The sequence below is a fragment of the Salmo trutta genome, chromosome 1 (genome assembly GCF_901001165.1).
Source record: "Salmo trutta chromosome 1, fSalTru1.1, whole genome shotgun sequence".
Taxonomy (NCBI): domain Eukaryota; kingdom Metazoa; phylum Chordata; class Actinopteri; order Salmoniformes; family Salmonidae; genus Salmo; species Salmo trutta.
The window spans coordinates 47595172-47609874 of NC_042957.1; the positions used below are offsets into that span (position 1 = coordinate 47595172).

The window sequence follows — 14703 nt, forward strand, 5'->3', positions numbered from 1 at the left end:
CCGTTATGGCACTAGGTCTGTAAACTAACATCTCACAAAATGGCTTCTCCTGTTCCAAAATTTGTTTCACTGGTTCCGGTCGCATTCCTTGGCATCATTAAATTGCAACCGAGTCATTACCTCCCTCTGATCAAGAGACAGACCCAAGTCATATTTACACCAAGGACTGATGCAGGGTGATTGATCACCCGGACAGGTGATTACTGATTTAGTTGGAGAGAAACTAGGTGGCACAGTCCCATCTTCCCTGAACATTCAGACAAACAATGACTTGCCTTCAAATTATTTATTTATATTGGGGCAGGTCTGATCAGGCAAAGGACGCAAACAAAACACAAGTGCTTTTATACAGGAAAACAATAAGACCAATAGCTTTATATGTACCATAAAAAAATGTTTTAAATCATTCAAAATCTGTTTAGCGCAACTAAAAGAGCAATGGTACTTCACTAGTATTTACAACTTAACTTCAATATGGTACTATGGCACTTTCAGGCTACAAGTTAAACCTTTGATTTGACCTTTAACCCTTGACCACAGTGACCTCTGGCTGGGTGACCTCCACAGGGCCTCGCTCTGCAGGGAAGGAGGAGTGAGGCTTGATGCTGAAGAGGTCACACAGGTTGACCTCCGATTCCACAAAGTGAGGGATCTTGCGCTCGTTGAAGAGGCCTGAGAGGTTAACCTCCACCTTGGCCCGTCGTGACACCCTCATGCGCAAGGCGAAGAGGCGGCGCAGGTCGTCCTCCACCAGGGGCAGCTGGTGGTGGCCTTCCAGACGCTTCTGCCAGGCCTTCTTGGGTCGCTTGCGCTTCTGCTACAGAGAGAAACAAGATGCGACAGAAATGGATTTCGGAGGTATAAAATGTTTAGTGAAACAATTCACCACTACAACTGCTCAGAAGGGTCATTAACTTTAACTGCCCAGTAGACAGGAAGCCTGTGTATAAGGACTTCAGTTCCTGTAGGGGCTTCAGAGCTGGACAAATTGAGACAAGAGCAACATTGTGTGAGTAAACACCACCCCTCCCTCGAGCCCCACTATGCCCAAAGCTGCTATAGATTCCCTTCAATCTACCAGACATCTAAGGGACTCCACTTTCAACTGGTTCAAAGACATGGTTCAGGGCACACATACAGATCAATGGTCACCTGGCCAGAGCCAGATACTCGGCACACCACAAACAGTAGACCCACAGGGGATAGATGGACTACAACCATGCTTACCTTGTCAGGGTTGACGTCTGGGTCGTGGTGAGCCAGGTGTCTGCTTAGGCTCTCCTGGAAGATTGAACAGAGATGTTCATCACGACAATGATGGAGTACAAACATTATGACCCCAGCAAAGTATGAACATCAATCCATTCCAAACATTTATACTGTACCAATGGAAAACGTCTCCGTCCACTACATGGACAAATGTTAACCTTGGGATTCAAATTCAATTCTGTCCACGATGGAAGGTGATGGAAAATAAGCCACTAGTAGTTAATTGACAAGACATTCAGTGGCGACTTAGAAATTCACGAGGCTGCTTTGCATGCAGTGATTGAAACCCAACTGCATGTCGTCACTGTGTAGAAGACTAGACAGTTATGGATGCGCGTTCTTAGTAAGACCGCTGACAAATGGACGTCAGAGAGCAGGCTGAAGAGGCAGAAAGCTACACAGGTAGAGAACAGCAAACAGGACTGCTTAGAATCAGCGATGGGCATCTCCAGTTGACAGGGACCGGAGCGCCCCCCCCCCCCATCCTAGCAAACAACTGATTAATTAATTACATTCTAAACTGAAGATAATCATTAGTTGATTATTGGAGTGGCGTGTTAACTCAGGCAAACATGGGACACCAATCAGCGCACCCCCCCCCCCCCCCCCCCAGAGACTGGCGTTGCCCATCCCTCATCTAAACAAATACAGAAGTTGAAAGCCCTCTAGTCTACACCTGTAATATGCCTAGGACAATGAAATGGCAAACAGTTTCACTATACCTAGGGCCTTGAATGACGCAATGCCCTCTAGAAAGTTCGCACATTTGTACAATATAACTGCAAACACTTACCTGGGCAGATATACAGAATGCTTAACCAGGGGAGCACAGGAATGGTAATAACTAGGGTCCTTCCTCCTAAAGAGTGAAAGTCTCAGTAGGAGTGTTGATAGAGGATCAGTTTCACCTTAGAGCATCTGGAACAGGAGGACCTGATCCTAGAAAAGCGGTCTTACTCCGACTGAACACAGGGGCTACAGTACATACCCGCATGGCAAAGGTCCTGTGGCAGTCGGGGAAGTAGCAATGGTACTTGAGGAGCTGCAGGTGGACCTTGCGGATGTGGTGCTGCAGGTTGAAGGTAGTGGAGAAGTAGGCCTTGCAGCCACTGCTGGGGCACAGCAGGACAGGCTTGTGCAGGGCATGGGTCCGCTTGTGTCGACGCAGAGAGTCCACATGCTTAAACACCTTCTGGCACAGCTTACAGGTGAATGTGGCTGCAGGGACAGGAGAGCGGCAAATGTCACTACTGGATTCCTGCCCAACAAGTTGTCCATTAGTCAAAACAGATGGCATGAGCAAGCAGCTGGTGGCAGAGTAAAGGGTATGAATGTTTGACACTGACGGTTACCAATAAAATAAACTTCCCCTTAATTGCATTACTAAATCAGCCAAACACATCTTAGGCCGTTTCCCAAACACTGTCACACTAGAACTAGCAGGGTAGAAGGCAGGACATTTACAGAAGTGGTAGAAGACTGAGGAAAAAAAAAAAAAAAAAGTGAAAACAATGACATCCAAACAGTAAAGGCAGGTTGGCCTGGAAGGGTACAGTAATTTGTGCTTTTCGTAGTCCTTCAGTAACAGCTCCAGTTAAGGGGGTTTGGTGGGGTGCTTACCTGGGTGTTTGGCCATGTGCTTGTGCATTTTACCCCAGGTTTGCTCAAAATGATTGCAGTCAGGCTTTGAGCAACGGTACCCTGCAGAGTGGGAGAGATGGGCAGTGTTAGGTTAAGAGTAAAATGACAACTGCTACTATCATCTTCCTCAAAGTGATCAAGACAAAGGAGATTGTGGACTACAGGAAAAAAAGAGGACTGAGCGCACACCCCCATTCTCATCGACGGGGCTGCAGTGGAGCAGGTTGAGAGCGTCAAGTTCCTTGGTGTCCACATCAACAAACTAACATGGTCCTAGCACACCAAGACAGCCGTGAAGCGGGCACAACAAAACCTATTCCCCATCAGAAGACTGATGATTTGGCATGGGTCCTCAGATCCTCAAAAGTTTCTGCAGTTGCACCATCGAGAGCATCCTGACGGGTTGCATCCCTGCCTGGAATGGCAACTGAGCAGCACTACAGACAGAAGTGCGAACGGCCCAGTATATCACTGGGGCAAAGCTTCCTGCCATCCAGGACCTCTATACCAGGCGGTGTCAGAGGAAGGCCCTAAAAATTGTCAAAGACTCCAGCCACCCTAGTCATACTGTTCTCTCTGCTACCGCACGGCAAGTGGTACCAGAGCGCCAAGTCTAGGTCCAAGAGTCTTCTAAACAGCGCCAGCCAGCCACACACTATATTGTTTTTGTTTTTTACTGCTGCCCTTTAATTACTTGTTAATTACCTCATACATATTTTTTTTAAACTGCATTGTTGGTTAGGGGCTCGTAAGTAAGCATTTCACTGTAAGGTCTACACCTGTTGTATTCGGCGCATGTGACTAATAAGATTTGATAGTGATACAAAACGTGAGATCTCTTTGAACTGATTGACGCAAGACAGTACAGCAACAGAAGACCGACAAACAGGCAAAGGGGTCAAACCTGCATGTTTCTTCTCATGGGCTTTGCGAGCGACATGCGTGTCAAACCCAACTCCACATCCTCTCTTTGAACATCTGAGAACCAGGGACAGAATCATTTAACCATTCATCTACATGCATACATTTGTGTTTTAAATAGAGAGTAGGCTTTCATCAGCTTAGGCCTTGTGCAATAGTCAAAGGCTGTAAGACCTACAGGATCATTTAAAGACTGACTTACTTGAAACTAGAAGATATTCCATGCTCCTTCAAATGTAATTTATACACCCTCCGTTTCTTGAATGTCAATAAGCAATTTGGGAAATTGCACTGCACATGGGGACAATTAAGCAAGTCAATATAACTTTCAGCACATTGAGATGACGGTAAATAAAGGGAAATGGTTTCTTAAATTGCAAGAACCCATTTCATAACGTACACATGCCAGGGCCAAGGGGGTCCGTTAATAAGGCACTAGAGATGCTGAAAGTTGGCAATCTCCAAATAGCATCGTGGTTATTCGGCGCCATCTAGTGGACTACAACCTTAAAGTACTTGTCCTTTTCTCCGTGGGTATAATGGACGTGTCTCTTCAACTTGTCCGCGTTGAAGAAAGCATTTGTGCAACTCACAAATGTACATCTGTTGGGTGAAAAAAATTAACTAGCGTGAGTTAAATTTATCAAACTATAGCCTAACCCATGGGTGCGAAATTAAATGTAAACTGAAATTAACATACCTGAATTTTTTCACCCCGGTGTGGCAAAGTGCGTGGCGGCTCAGGTGAGATTTCCGTGAGAAACGACGGCCACAATCAGTCACTTCGCATTGAAAAGGTTGCTGAGAAACAAGGACCAATGGGGCTAAAGATGATAGTTTACACAATCGTAATCTTTGACTCCAATCATGAGGCTCAAACTTCATAAATAACGTTCCCATTCGAACTATAGCGACACATGTATGGCAGAATTAGTCACTTCTGCACATAGCCGAATTCGAATATCACTCACTTATCAGCCATGTCCCCCATATCATATTTACCGCTCCTGTGTGCACGGTCTCGTGTTCTTTCAAACGCCACTCCCGTTTGAACGTCGCCCCACAATCAGCATGGTTGCAGTTGAAAACCTGTTGTCGAGGACCCGAGTCCTGTTCGTGGGCTACCGCGTTCATTGCCTCCTGAAAACAGTCGTCTATTCGGTTGCACACTGTCAATCAAGAGGAGACTGCACCCCACGCCAACTACTCTTGTAGCCTCTGAGAGTGCACTGAGGTTAATTGACCCAGGTTTCACCTGTGCCGAATTAATTGCTAAATTCAGGTGTCAGTGTTTGCAGTGAATGGCCGTGTTCCAGGCTGACTGATTGCAGACATGTCAGATCTCACGACGCCTGAGGTGCATTCAGTTCGCTTGAACGTTTGCTACGTTGCGGGACGGTTTGTAGTGAACGACACAATTCCCAAGTCGTGGGGCGGCAGGTAGCCTAGTGGTTAAAGTATTGGGCCAGTAACCGAAAAGTTGCTCGATTGAATCCCCGAGCTGACAAGATAAAGATCTGTCGTTCTGAACAAGGCAGTTAATTGAACTGTTATTGAACAGACCTTGAGGTACTTTTGGTGGGTGTGGCGGAGTGGCTTGAAGCAATGCGTGACGTCTTTAAAGGCCAGTGGCCATGCTGACAGCGTCCCCAAACAATAATCCAACTCCTACCCGCTTTTCAACTGGTCGTTCAGCACAGCACCGTTTCCGTTCAATTGAACATTCCAGAATGTACAAACATACGCAGCCCAGGTCATACATGGATTATATTGTAATGAACAGCAGGGAGCAGGTCTCGAACCCTCGACCTTCAAGCCCGAAGTCCGGCGCGCTATCGACTGTGCCGCAAAAGCATGCTCGAGCGGCAGAGTCGATTTCCGCGCTTATAAACCCAGGGTCGTTACAATATATATATATATTTTTTAGAAATCAACAGATCCCCACTGTTCATCATGTATTCAACACGCTGCGATGCAACTACTGTATTCTTACAGCAGAGGGTAGCATATCTTACTACAATCAGATTTGAGAGAGAGATAGGGATGTAGCATTTTTTGTTGTCGCAAAAGTTTATTAATTCCTTGATCATACGAAACTATTATTACCAATCCCAAGGATTCCCAGACAGAACACATCACCCAGGATTTAGGAGCCTCTACTAGCCTACTACAGTCAGCTCTGGAGTGGTACTGGACGCAACATTTATTGTTTACTGTTATTATGTTGGTAACCAGTTTATAATAGAAATAAGGCACCCCGGGCGGTGACCGGGAGTCCCATAGGGCGGCGCACCATTGTCCCAGCGTCTTCCAGGTTAGGGGTTTGCCCAGGGAGGCTCCCGAGTGGCGCAGCAGTCTAAGGCACTGCATTTCAGTACTATGGACACCCTGGTTCAAATCCAGGCTGTATCGCAATTATTGGGAGTCCCATAGGGTGGTGCACAATTGGCCCATCATTGTCTGGGTTTGGCCAGTGTAGGCTGTCATTGCAAATAAGAATTTGTTCTTAACTGACTTGCCTAGTTAAATAAAGGTTATACAAAATGCATGAAGCAATGTGGAGTGCCTGGATACAGGTGCCTTATTTTTTTTTTAACAGCCGCTCTTTAACCCGGAAGCCAGCCGCGCCAATGTGTCCGAGGAAACACCGTTCAAAATCAAATCAAATCAAATCAAATTTATTTATATAGCCCTTCGTACATCAGCTGAAATCTCAAAGTGCTGTACAGAAACCCAGCCTAAAACCCCAAACAGCAAGCAATGCATGTGAAAGAAGCACGGTGGCTGGGAAAAACTCCCTAGGAAAAACTCCTGAGAAAGGCCAAAAACCTAGGAAGAAACCTAGAGAGGAACCAGGCTATGAGGGGTGGCCAGTCCTCTTCTGGCTGTGCCGGGTGGATATTATAACAGAACATGGTCAAGATGTTAAAATGTTCGTAAATGACCAGCATGGTCAAATAATAATAATCATAGTAATTGTCGAGGGTGCAACAAGCACGTCCGGTGAACAGGTCAGGGTTCCGTAGCCGCAGGCAGAACAGTTGAAACTGGAGCAGCAGCATGGCCAGGTGGACTGGGGACAGCAAGGAGTCATCATGCCAGGTAGTCCTGAGGCATGGTCCTAGGGCTCAGGTCCTCCGAGAGAAAGAAAGAAAGAGAGAAAGAGAGAATTAGAGAGAGCATATTTACATTCACACAGGACACCGGATAAGACAAGAGAATACTCCAGATGTAACAGACTGACCCTAGCCCCCCGACACATAAACTACTGCAGCATAAATACTGGAGGCTGAGACAGGAGGGATCAGAAGACACTGTGGCCCCATCCGATGATACCCCCGGACAGGGCCAAACAGGCAGGATATAACCCCACCCACTTTGCCAAAGCACAGCCCCCACACCACTAGAGGGATATCTACAACCACCAACTTACCGTCCGAAGACAAGGCCGAGTATAGCCCACAAAGATCTCCGCCACGGCACAACCCAAGGGGGGGGCGCCAACCCAGACAGGAAGACCACGTCAGTGGCTCAACCTACTCAAGTGACGCACCCCTCCCATGGACGGCATGGAAGAACACCAGTAAGTCAGTGACTCAGCCCCTGTAAAAGGGTTAGAGGCAGAGAATCCCAGTGGGAAGAGGGGAACCGACAAGGCAGAGACAGCAAGGGCGGTTCGTTGCTCCAGCCTTTCCGTTCACCTTCACACTCCTGGGCCAGACTATACTTGATCATAGGACCTACTGAAGAGATAAGTCTTCAGTAAAGACTTAAAGGTTGAGACTGAGTCTGCGTCTCTCACATGGGTAGGCAGACCATTCCATAAAAATGGAGCTCTATAGGAGAAAGCCCTACCTCCAGCCGTTTGCTTAGAAATTCTAGGGACAATTAGGAGGCCTGCGTCTTGTGACCGTAGCGTACGTGTAGGTATGTACGGCAGGACCAAATCGGAAAGATAGGTAGGAGCAAGCCCATGTAATGCTTTGTAGGTTAGCAGTAAAACCTTGAAATCAGCCCTTGCCTTAACAGGAAGCCAGTGTAGGGAGGCTAGCACTGGAGTAATATGATCAAATTTTTTAGTTCTAGTCAGGATTCTAGCAGCCGTATTTAGCACTAACTGAAGTTTGTTTAGTGCTTTATCCGGGTAGCCGGAAAGTAGAGCATTGCAGTAGTCGAGCCTAGAAGTAACAAAAGCATGGATTAATTTTTCTGCGTCATTTTTGGACAGAAAGTTTCTGATTTTTGCAATGTTACGTAGATGGAAAAAAGCTGTCCTTGAAGCAGTCTTGATATGTTCTTCAAAAGAGAGATCAGGGTCCAGAGTAACGCCGAGGTCCTTCACAGTTTTATTTGAGACGACTGTACAACCATCCAGATTAATTGTCAGATTCAGCAGAAGATCTCTTTGTTTCTTGGGACCTAGGACAAGCATCTCTGTTTTGTCCGAGTTTAAAAGTAGAAAATTTGCAGCCATCCACTTCCTTATGTCTGAAACACAGGCTTCTAGCGAGGGCAATTTTGGGGCTTCACCATGTTTCATTGAAATGTACAGCTGTGTGTCGTCCGCATAGCAGTGAAATTTAACATTATGTTTTCGAATGACATCCCCAAGAGGTAAAATATATAGTGAAAACAATAGTGGTCCTAGAACGGAACCTTGAGGAACACCGAAATTTACAATTGATTTGTCAGAGGACGAACCATTCACAGAGACAAACTGATATCTTTCCGACAGATAAGATCTAAACCAGGCCAGAACTTGTCCATGTAGACCAATTTGGGTTTCCAATCTCTCCAAAAGAATGTGGTGATCGATGGTATCAAAAGCGGCACTAAGATCTAGGAGCATGAGGACAGATGCAGAGCCTCGGTCTGACGTCATTAAAAGGTCATTTACCACCTTCACAAGTGCAGTCTCAGTGCTATGATGGGGTCTAAAACCAGACTGAAGCGTTTCGTATACATTGTTTGTCTTCAGGAAGGCAGTGAGTTGCTGCGCAACAACTTTTTCTAAAATTTTTGAGAGGAATGGAAGATTCGATATAGGCCGATAGTTTTTTATAATTTCTGGGTCAAGATTCGGCTTTTTCAAGAGAGGCTTTATTACTGCCACTTTTAGTGAGCTTGGTACACATCCGGTGGATAGAGAGCCGTTTATTATGTTCAACATAGGAGGGCCAAGCACAGGAAGCAGCTCTTTCAGTAGTTTAGTTGGAATAGGGTCCAGTATGCAGCTTGAGGGTTTGGAGGCCATGATTATTTTCATCATTATGTCAAGAGATTTAGTACTAAAACACTTTAGTATCTCCCTTGATCCTAGGTCCTGGCAGAGTTGTGCAGACTCAGGACAATGGAGCCCTGGAGGAATACCCAGATTTAAAGAGGAGTCCGTAATTTGCTTTCTAATGATCATGATCTTTTCCTCAAAGAAGTTCATACATTTATTACTGCTGAAGTGAAAGCCATCCTCCATTTGCGAATGCTGCTTTTTAGTTAGCTTTGCGACAGTGTCAAAAAGAAATTTCGGATTGTTCTTATTTTCCTCAATTAAGTTGGAAAAATAGGATGATCGTGCAGCAGTGAGGGCTCTTCGATACTGCACGGTACTGTCTTTCCAAGCTAGTCGGAAGACTTCCAGTTTAGTGTGGCGCCATTTCCGTTCCAATTTTCTGGAAGCTTGCTTCAGAGCTCGTGTATTTTCTGTATACCAGGGAGCTAGTTTCTTATGACAGATGTTTTTAATTTTTAGGGGTGCAACTGCATCTAGGGTATTGCGCAAGGTTAAATTGAGTTCCTCGGTTAGGTGGTTAACTGACTCTTGTCCTCTGACGTCCTTGGGTAGGCAGAGGGAGTCTGGAAGGGCATCAAGGAATCTTTGGGTTGTCTGAGAATTTATAGCACAACTTTTAATCTTCCTTGGTTGGGGTCTGAGCAGATTATTTGTTGCAATTGTAAACGCAATAAAATGGTGGTCCGATAATCCAGGATTATGAGGAAAAACATTAAGATCCACAACATTTATTCCATGGGACAAAACTAGGTCCAGAGTATGACTGTGGCAGTGAGTAGGTCCAGAGACATGTTGGACAAAACCCACTGAGTCGATGATGGCTCCGAAAGCCTTTTGGAGTGGGTCTGTGGACTTTTCCATGTGAATGTTAAAGTCACCAAAAATTAGAATATTATCTGCTATGACTACAAGATCCGATAGGAATTCAGGGAACTCAGTAAGGAACACTGCATATGGCCCAGGAGGCCTGTAAACAGTAGCTATAAAAAGTGATTGAGTAGGCTGCATAGATTTCATGACTAGAAGCTCAAAAGACGAAAACGTCATTGTTTTTTTTTTTGTAAATTGAAATTTGCTATCGTAAATGTTAGCAACACCTCCGCCTTTGCCGGATGCACGGGGGGTATGGTCACTAGTGTAACCAGGGGGTGAGGCCTCATTTAACACAGTAAATTCATCAGGCTTAAGCCATGTTTCAGTCAGGCCAATCACATCAAGATTATGATCAGTGATTAGTTCATTGACTATAACTGCCTTGGAAGTGAGGGATCTAACATTAAGTAACCCAATTTTGAGATGTGAAGTATCACAATCTCTTTCAATAATGGCAGGAATGGAGGAGGTCTTTATACTAGTAAGATTACTGAAGCGAACACCGCCATTTTTAATTTTGCCCAACCTAGATCGAGGCACAGACACGGTCTCAATGGGGAAAGCTGAGCTGACTACGCTAACTGTGCTAGTGGCAGACTCCACTAAGCTGGCAGGCTGGCTAACAGCCTGTTGCCTGGCCTGCACCCTATTTCATTGTGGAGCTAGAGGAGTTAGAGCCCTGTCTATGTTCGTAGATAAGATGAGAGCACCCCTCCAGCTAGGATGGAGTCCGTCACTCCTCAGCAGGCCAGGCTTGGTCCTGTTTGTGGGTGAATCCCAGAAAGAGGGCCAGTTATCTACAAATTCTGTCTTTTGGGAGGGGCAGAAAACAGTTTTCATCCAGCGATTGAGTTGTGAGACTGCTGTAGAGCTCATCACTCCCCCTAACTGGGAGGGGGCCAGAGACAATTAATCGATGCCGACACATCTTTCTAGCTGATTTACATGCTGAAGCTATGTTGCGCTTGGTGACCTCTGACTGTTTCATCCTAACATCGTTGGTGCCGACGTGGATAACAATATCTCTATACTCTCTACACTCGCCAGTTTTAGCTTTAGCCAGCACCGTCTTTAGATTAGCCTTAACGTCGGTAGCCCTGCCCCCTGGTAAACAGTGTATGATCGCTGGATGATTAGTTTTAAGTCTAATACTGCGGGTAATGGAGTCGCCAATGACTAGGGTTTTCAATTTGTCAGAGCTAATGGTGGGAGCCGTCGGCGTCTCAGACCCCACAACGGGAGGAGCAGAGACCAGAGAAGTCTCGGCCTCCGACTCGCTTAACGGGGAGAACCGGTTGAAAGTTTCTGTCGGCTGAATAAGCGACACCAGTTGAGCATTCCTACAGCGTTTCCCTCCAGACGCCATGAGAAAGATGTCCGGCTGCGGGGACCGTGCGAGGGGGTTTATACTAACGTTACTATCTGTACTTGCTGGTGGCACAGACGCTGTTTCATCCTTTCCTACACTGAAATGACCCTTGCCTAACGATTGCGTCTGAAGCTGGGCTTGCAGCACAGCTATCCTTGCCGTAAGGCGATCGTTCTCCTGTATATTATGAGTACAACGACTGCAATTAGAAGGCATCATGTTAATGTTACTTAGCTTCGGCTGTTTGAAGTCCTGACGAACCATGTCCAGATAAAACCTCCGGGGTAGGAAAGTTGAATGAAAAAAAATAAAAATAAATAAAAATAAAAAATGACTACCGGAGTCAGCCTGCAGGCGTCCGGCCAGCCACAAGGAGTCGCTAGAGCGCAATGAGCCACGTAAAAATGTGTAACCTTTATTTAACTAGGCAAGTCAGTTAAGAACAAATTCTTATTTTCAATGACGGCCTAGGAACAGTGGGTTAACTGCCTTGTTCAGGGGCAGAACGACAGATTTGTACCTTGTCAGCTCGGGGATTTGATTTCGCAGCCTTTCGGTTACAAGTCCAACGCTCTAACCACTAGGCTACCTGCATAAGAACAGCCCTTAGCCATGGTATATTGGCCATATACCACACCTCCTCGGATATTTTTGCTTAAATATGCCACGGCTAGGGGCTGTTCGTATACTGCCTTCATAACCTTCATTCATAGACGTATTTACCACATACGACTAGGAAAAATCATCTTGAACGCCCCTCTTACTGGTAATTACTAGTGGGAAACGTGTCTATCATCCCTGAGCTCCGACTTCTCCCACATGCTGGATTCTGACATAACCCATATTCTTGCATCTACTTATCCATTTTGAGATTTGTTGGTATTTTGATCCAGTAATATTATTTTGGTCCCTCAACATTTTAATTAATTCTAACCACTTTAAAATGGATGTACCTCAATAATTTCAAATCTCACTACATTAAATTACACATCATTTAACATCCCATTTCATAGAGAGTGTTACAAACTGGACTATATTTAGTAACTTTGAAGAGATGGTGATTAGGTCTAAATAGGCGTTTGGCGTTTGTTAGTCTAAATTCAGTGTATTTGTCTTTAACTGCCATTTCCCGAAACACAGGCTCTTCTCACACGTCAACTCATTTTTTCTCAGCTTCAGAAGCATCCGCATTCATAATTATTTTTTTATGGTTGATATGTTGTAAATTGTTTATTGTAAATAACATTTTATTTGGAAACATACGGCAAAAATGCATTTTACGTTTATGTCTTTAGTATTTTACAGATAGAAAGTTAAAAAAATTATTTATCCACAATCTGCTCTGGACAAGTCCGGTCCTGGAGTGTCTCAACAAAATGAAATCAAAATATTTAGGCTGACTTCACTCAGTGTCCAGAAACATGGATTTGCACGGCTCATTTGCATATTTTAATAAAGTGTTTACTTAAATGTGCAATATAAAATAGTATTATATTTGTGTCTACATTCAACTGGTAAAAGTTTATTATGATATGATTAAGGGGAAAAAATTACCCTATAAATTAAATGCAACAAAACATGATATATAAAAAGCAATCTATTAATTATGGTTTTTGAACACTATAATTTGTGAGCATGATAGCTGTAATTTTAGTTTATTGTTGACACAACTTGTTTGCCATTAGCTAATCAGCGTTTCTTAACAAGTTTAAAGCACAGGAATGCATCCAACTCGTATTTACTACTTCACAACTGGAAATTACCAACTTCCCACTTGGTTATGAATATGAATGCAGCATTAGGCAGAACACAAAGTTGGCAAGTGCATCTCAGTCATGGCCTTAGTGCACTCCAGCTATATGGGCGCTCCTGAAGTAGAAGGATGGTCTGGGTGGCCCATGGCCTGGGTGGCTGAGGAGAAGATATTCACGTTCAAAGACATGATAATCACAGTAGTGAGAAGATATTCACTATACAGTTCTCATTTTTAGCCCACAAATCTGAGGGACCAATATCACTATACTGAGAGTGTTTTCATTTTTAAAATTGCATATTTGGGTATTTTTGGAGCATTTGTTCATGATTTTTCAGAGCCCCCGTAGTGCACAATGAGGATGAGAAAGTGAATTGCTGGTTGGGGTAAGTGTCTCAAAAACAAGTGAAATCACCAAAAAACTGGTCTTCTTGGGTCCAAAAAGTTGGACCTGGACCGAAACAGACCCGATCATTAACAAAAAAAAGGGAGACTTTGACCGGAGAAAATCAGACCTGAACCCGAATAGACCCGACGACAACCAGACCTAGACTCGACCTGTACCCTAACGGGTCCGGGTCTAGACCAGACCCAATTGGAACCGAGTGACCCAAAAACCAGCCAAGTTGCTCTTCTTGTTAATAAATATGGATTTATATGTTAATAAATATGCCAATAAATTCATCATATTAGTGTAAAATAAATATTCTATAGGCTATACAGAGCCGTGGACAGGTCCATTCGGGTCCACTCGGGTCTACAGCTATAGTTACATAGACCCAAGACCCAATGACAATCAAACAGGACCCGACCCAGACCTGAGGGAAAAGATAGAATTTTGGACCCAGACCCACTCGGTTCCCTGGTCGGGTCTCGGGTATTCGGGTTCAGTCAGACCAGTGAAGACCTCTAGTCTGGACCCTTCTATAACATTCCATTTACATCAACATTTTTGATTTGGTTGTAAAAAAGTTAAATTCACCTTTAATGAAATGGCACATTACGGCATGATTATTATTTTGTGCACAACAATAGCCATCGTTCTGCACATTCAGCTATCTGTATGATCATCTAAGACATCCAGCTTACATGGAGTCACCTCGGGACACTTCTTATCAGCTCCAACACACACACAGCCTGCTAGTCAAGCCCACTTCTTCCAACAATAGCTTGTCATCACTCCACACTCTTCACTGTCCCATTTCACAATGTGTGCCTGCAGCTTCTGTGTCTGCTCATGGTAGTGGACAGCTGGAGATAGGGAGGGAGAATGGCATCTGTATTTACCATACACACCTCTGGGCACAATGGTTGCACCATGTCATGCTGTTGGATACCACTTTTCAATTGCTGTGTGGATCTCCATTTTGTTCACTACAATACATTCTGTTAGTGAGTTTAGCTGCACCACAATACTGACCAATATGTAGGCCCATGGACAATGAAAGTCCATTTCTATAGGATTTGATTTGATTTATTTATTGTGTTTTCTCTGAAGAACATTTTTCCGACCTCAACCATCCACGGACGGACCTATCTATTCAGGATCTTCAGGAATTACTCGTGTTGACTCGAGCCATCCATAAG

At 44.6% G+C, this 14703-nt stretch overlaps 1 protein-coding gene across 2 annotated transcripts; it reads right to left on the reverse strand.

Moving 5' to 3' along the window:
• Positions 1 to 271: 271 nt before the first annotated feature.
• On the reverse strand, positions 272 to 5149 carry LOC115203203 (P43 5S RNA-binding protein-like). 2 transcript variants are annotated; one of them, XM_029767786.1, is made up of 9 exons: positions 4834 to 5149; positions 4532 to 4632; positions 4338 to 4434; positions 4034 to 4122; positions 3815 to 3888; positions 2890 to 2970; positions 2258 to 2487; positions 1228 to 1281; positions 272 to 814 (listed from the first exon to the last, which is right to left on the reverse strand). In XM_029767786.1, exons 1-9 carry the CDS (start codon positions 4963 to 4965, stop codon positions 524 to 526), a joined length of 1149 nt encoding a protein of 382 aa, XP_029623646.1. In that variant the 5' UTR covers positions 4966 to 5149; the 3' UTR covers positions 272 to 523. The 2 variants fall into 2 exon arrangements, with proteins under 2 accessions (XP_029623646.1, XP_029623553.1); XM_029767693.1 differs by having other exon boundaries at positions 272 to 817; positions 4834 to 5144.
• Between the last annotated feature and the right edge of the window lie 9554 nt (positions 5150 to 14703).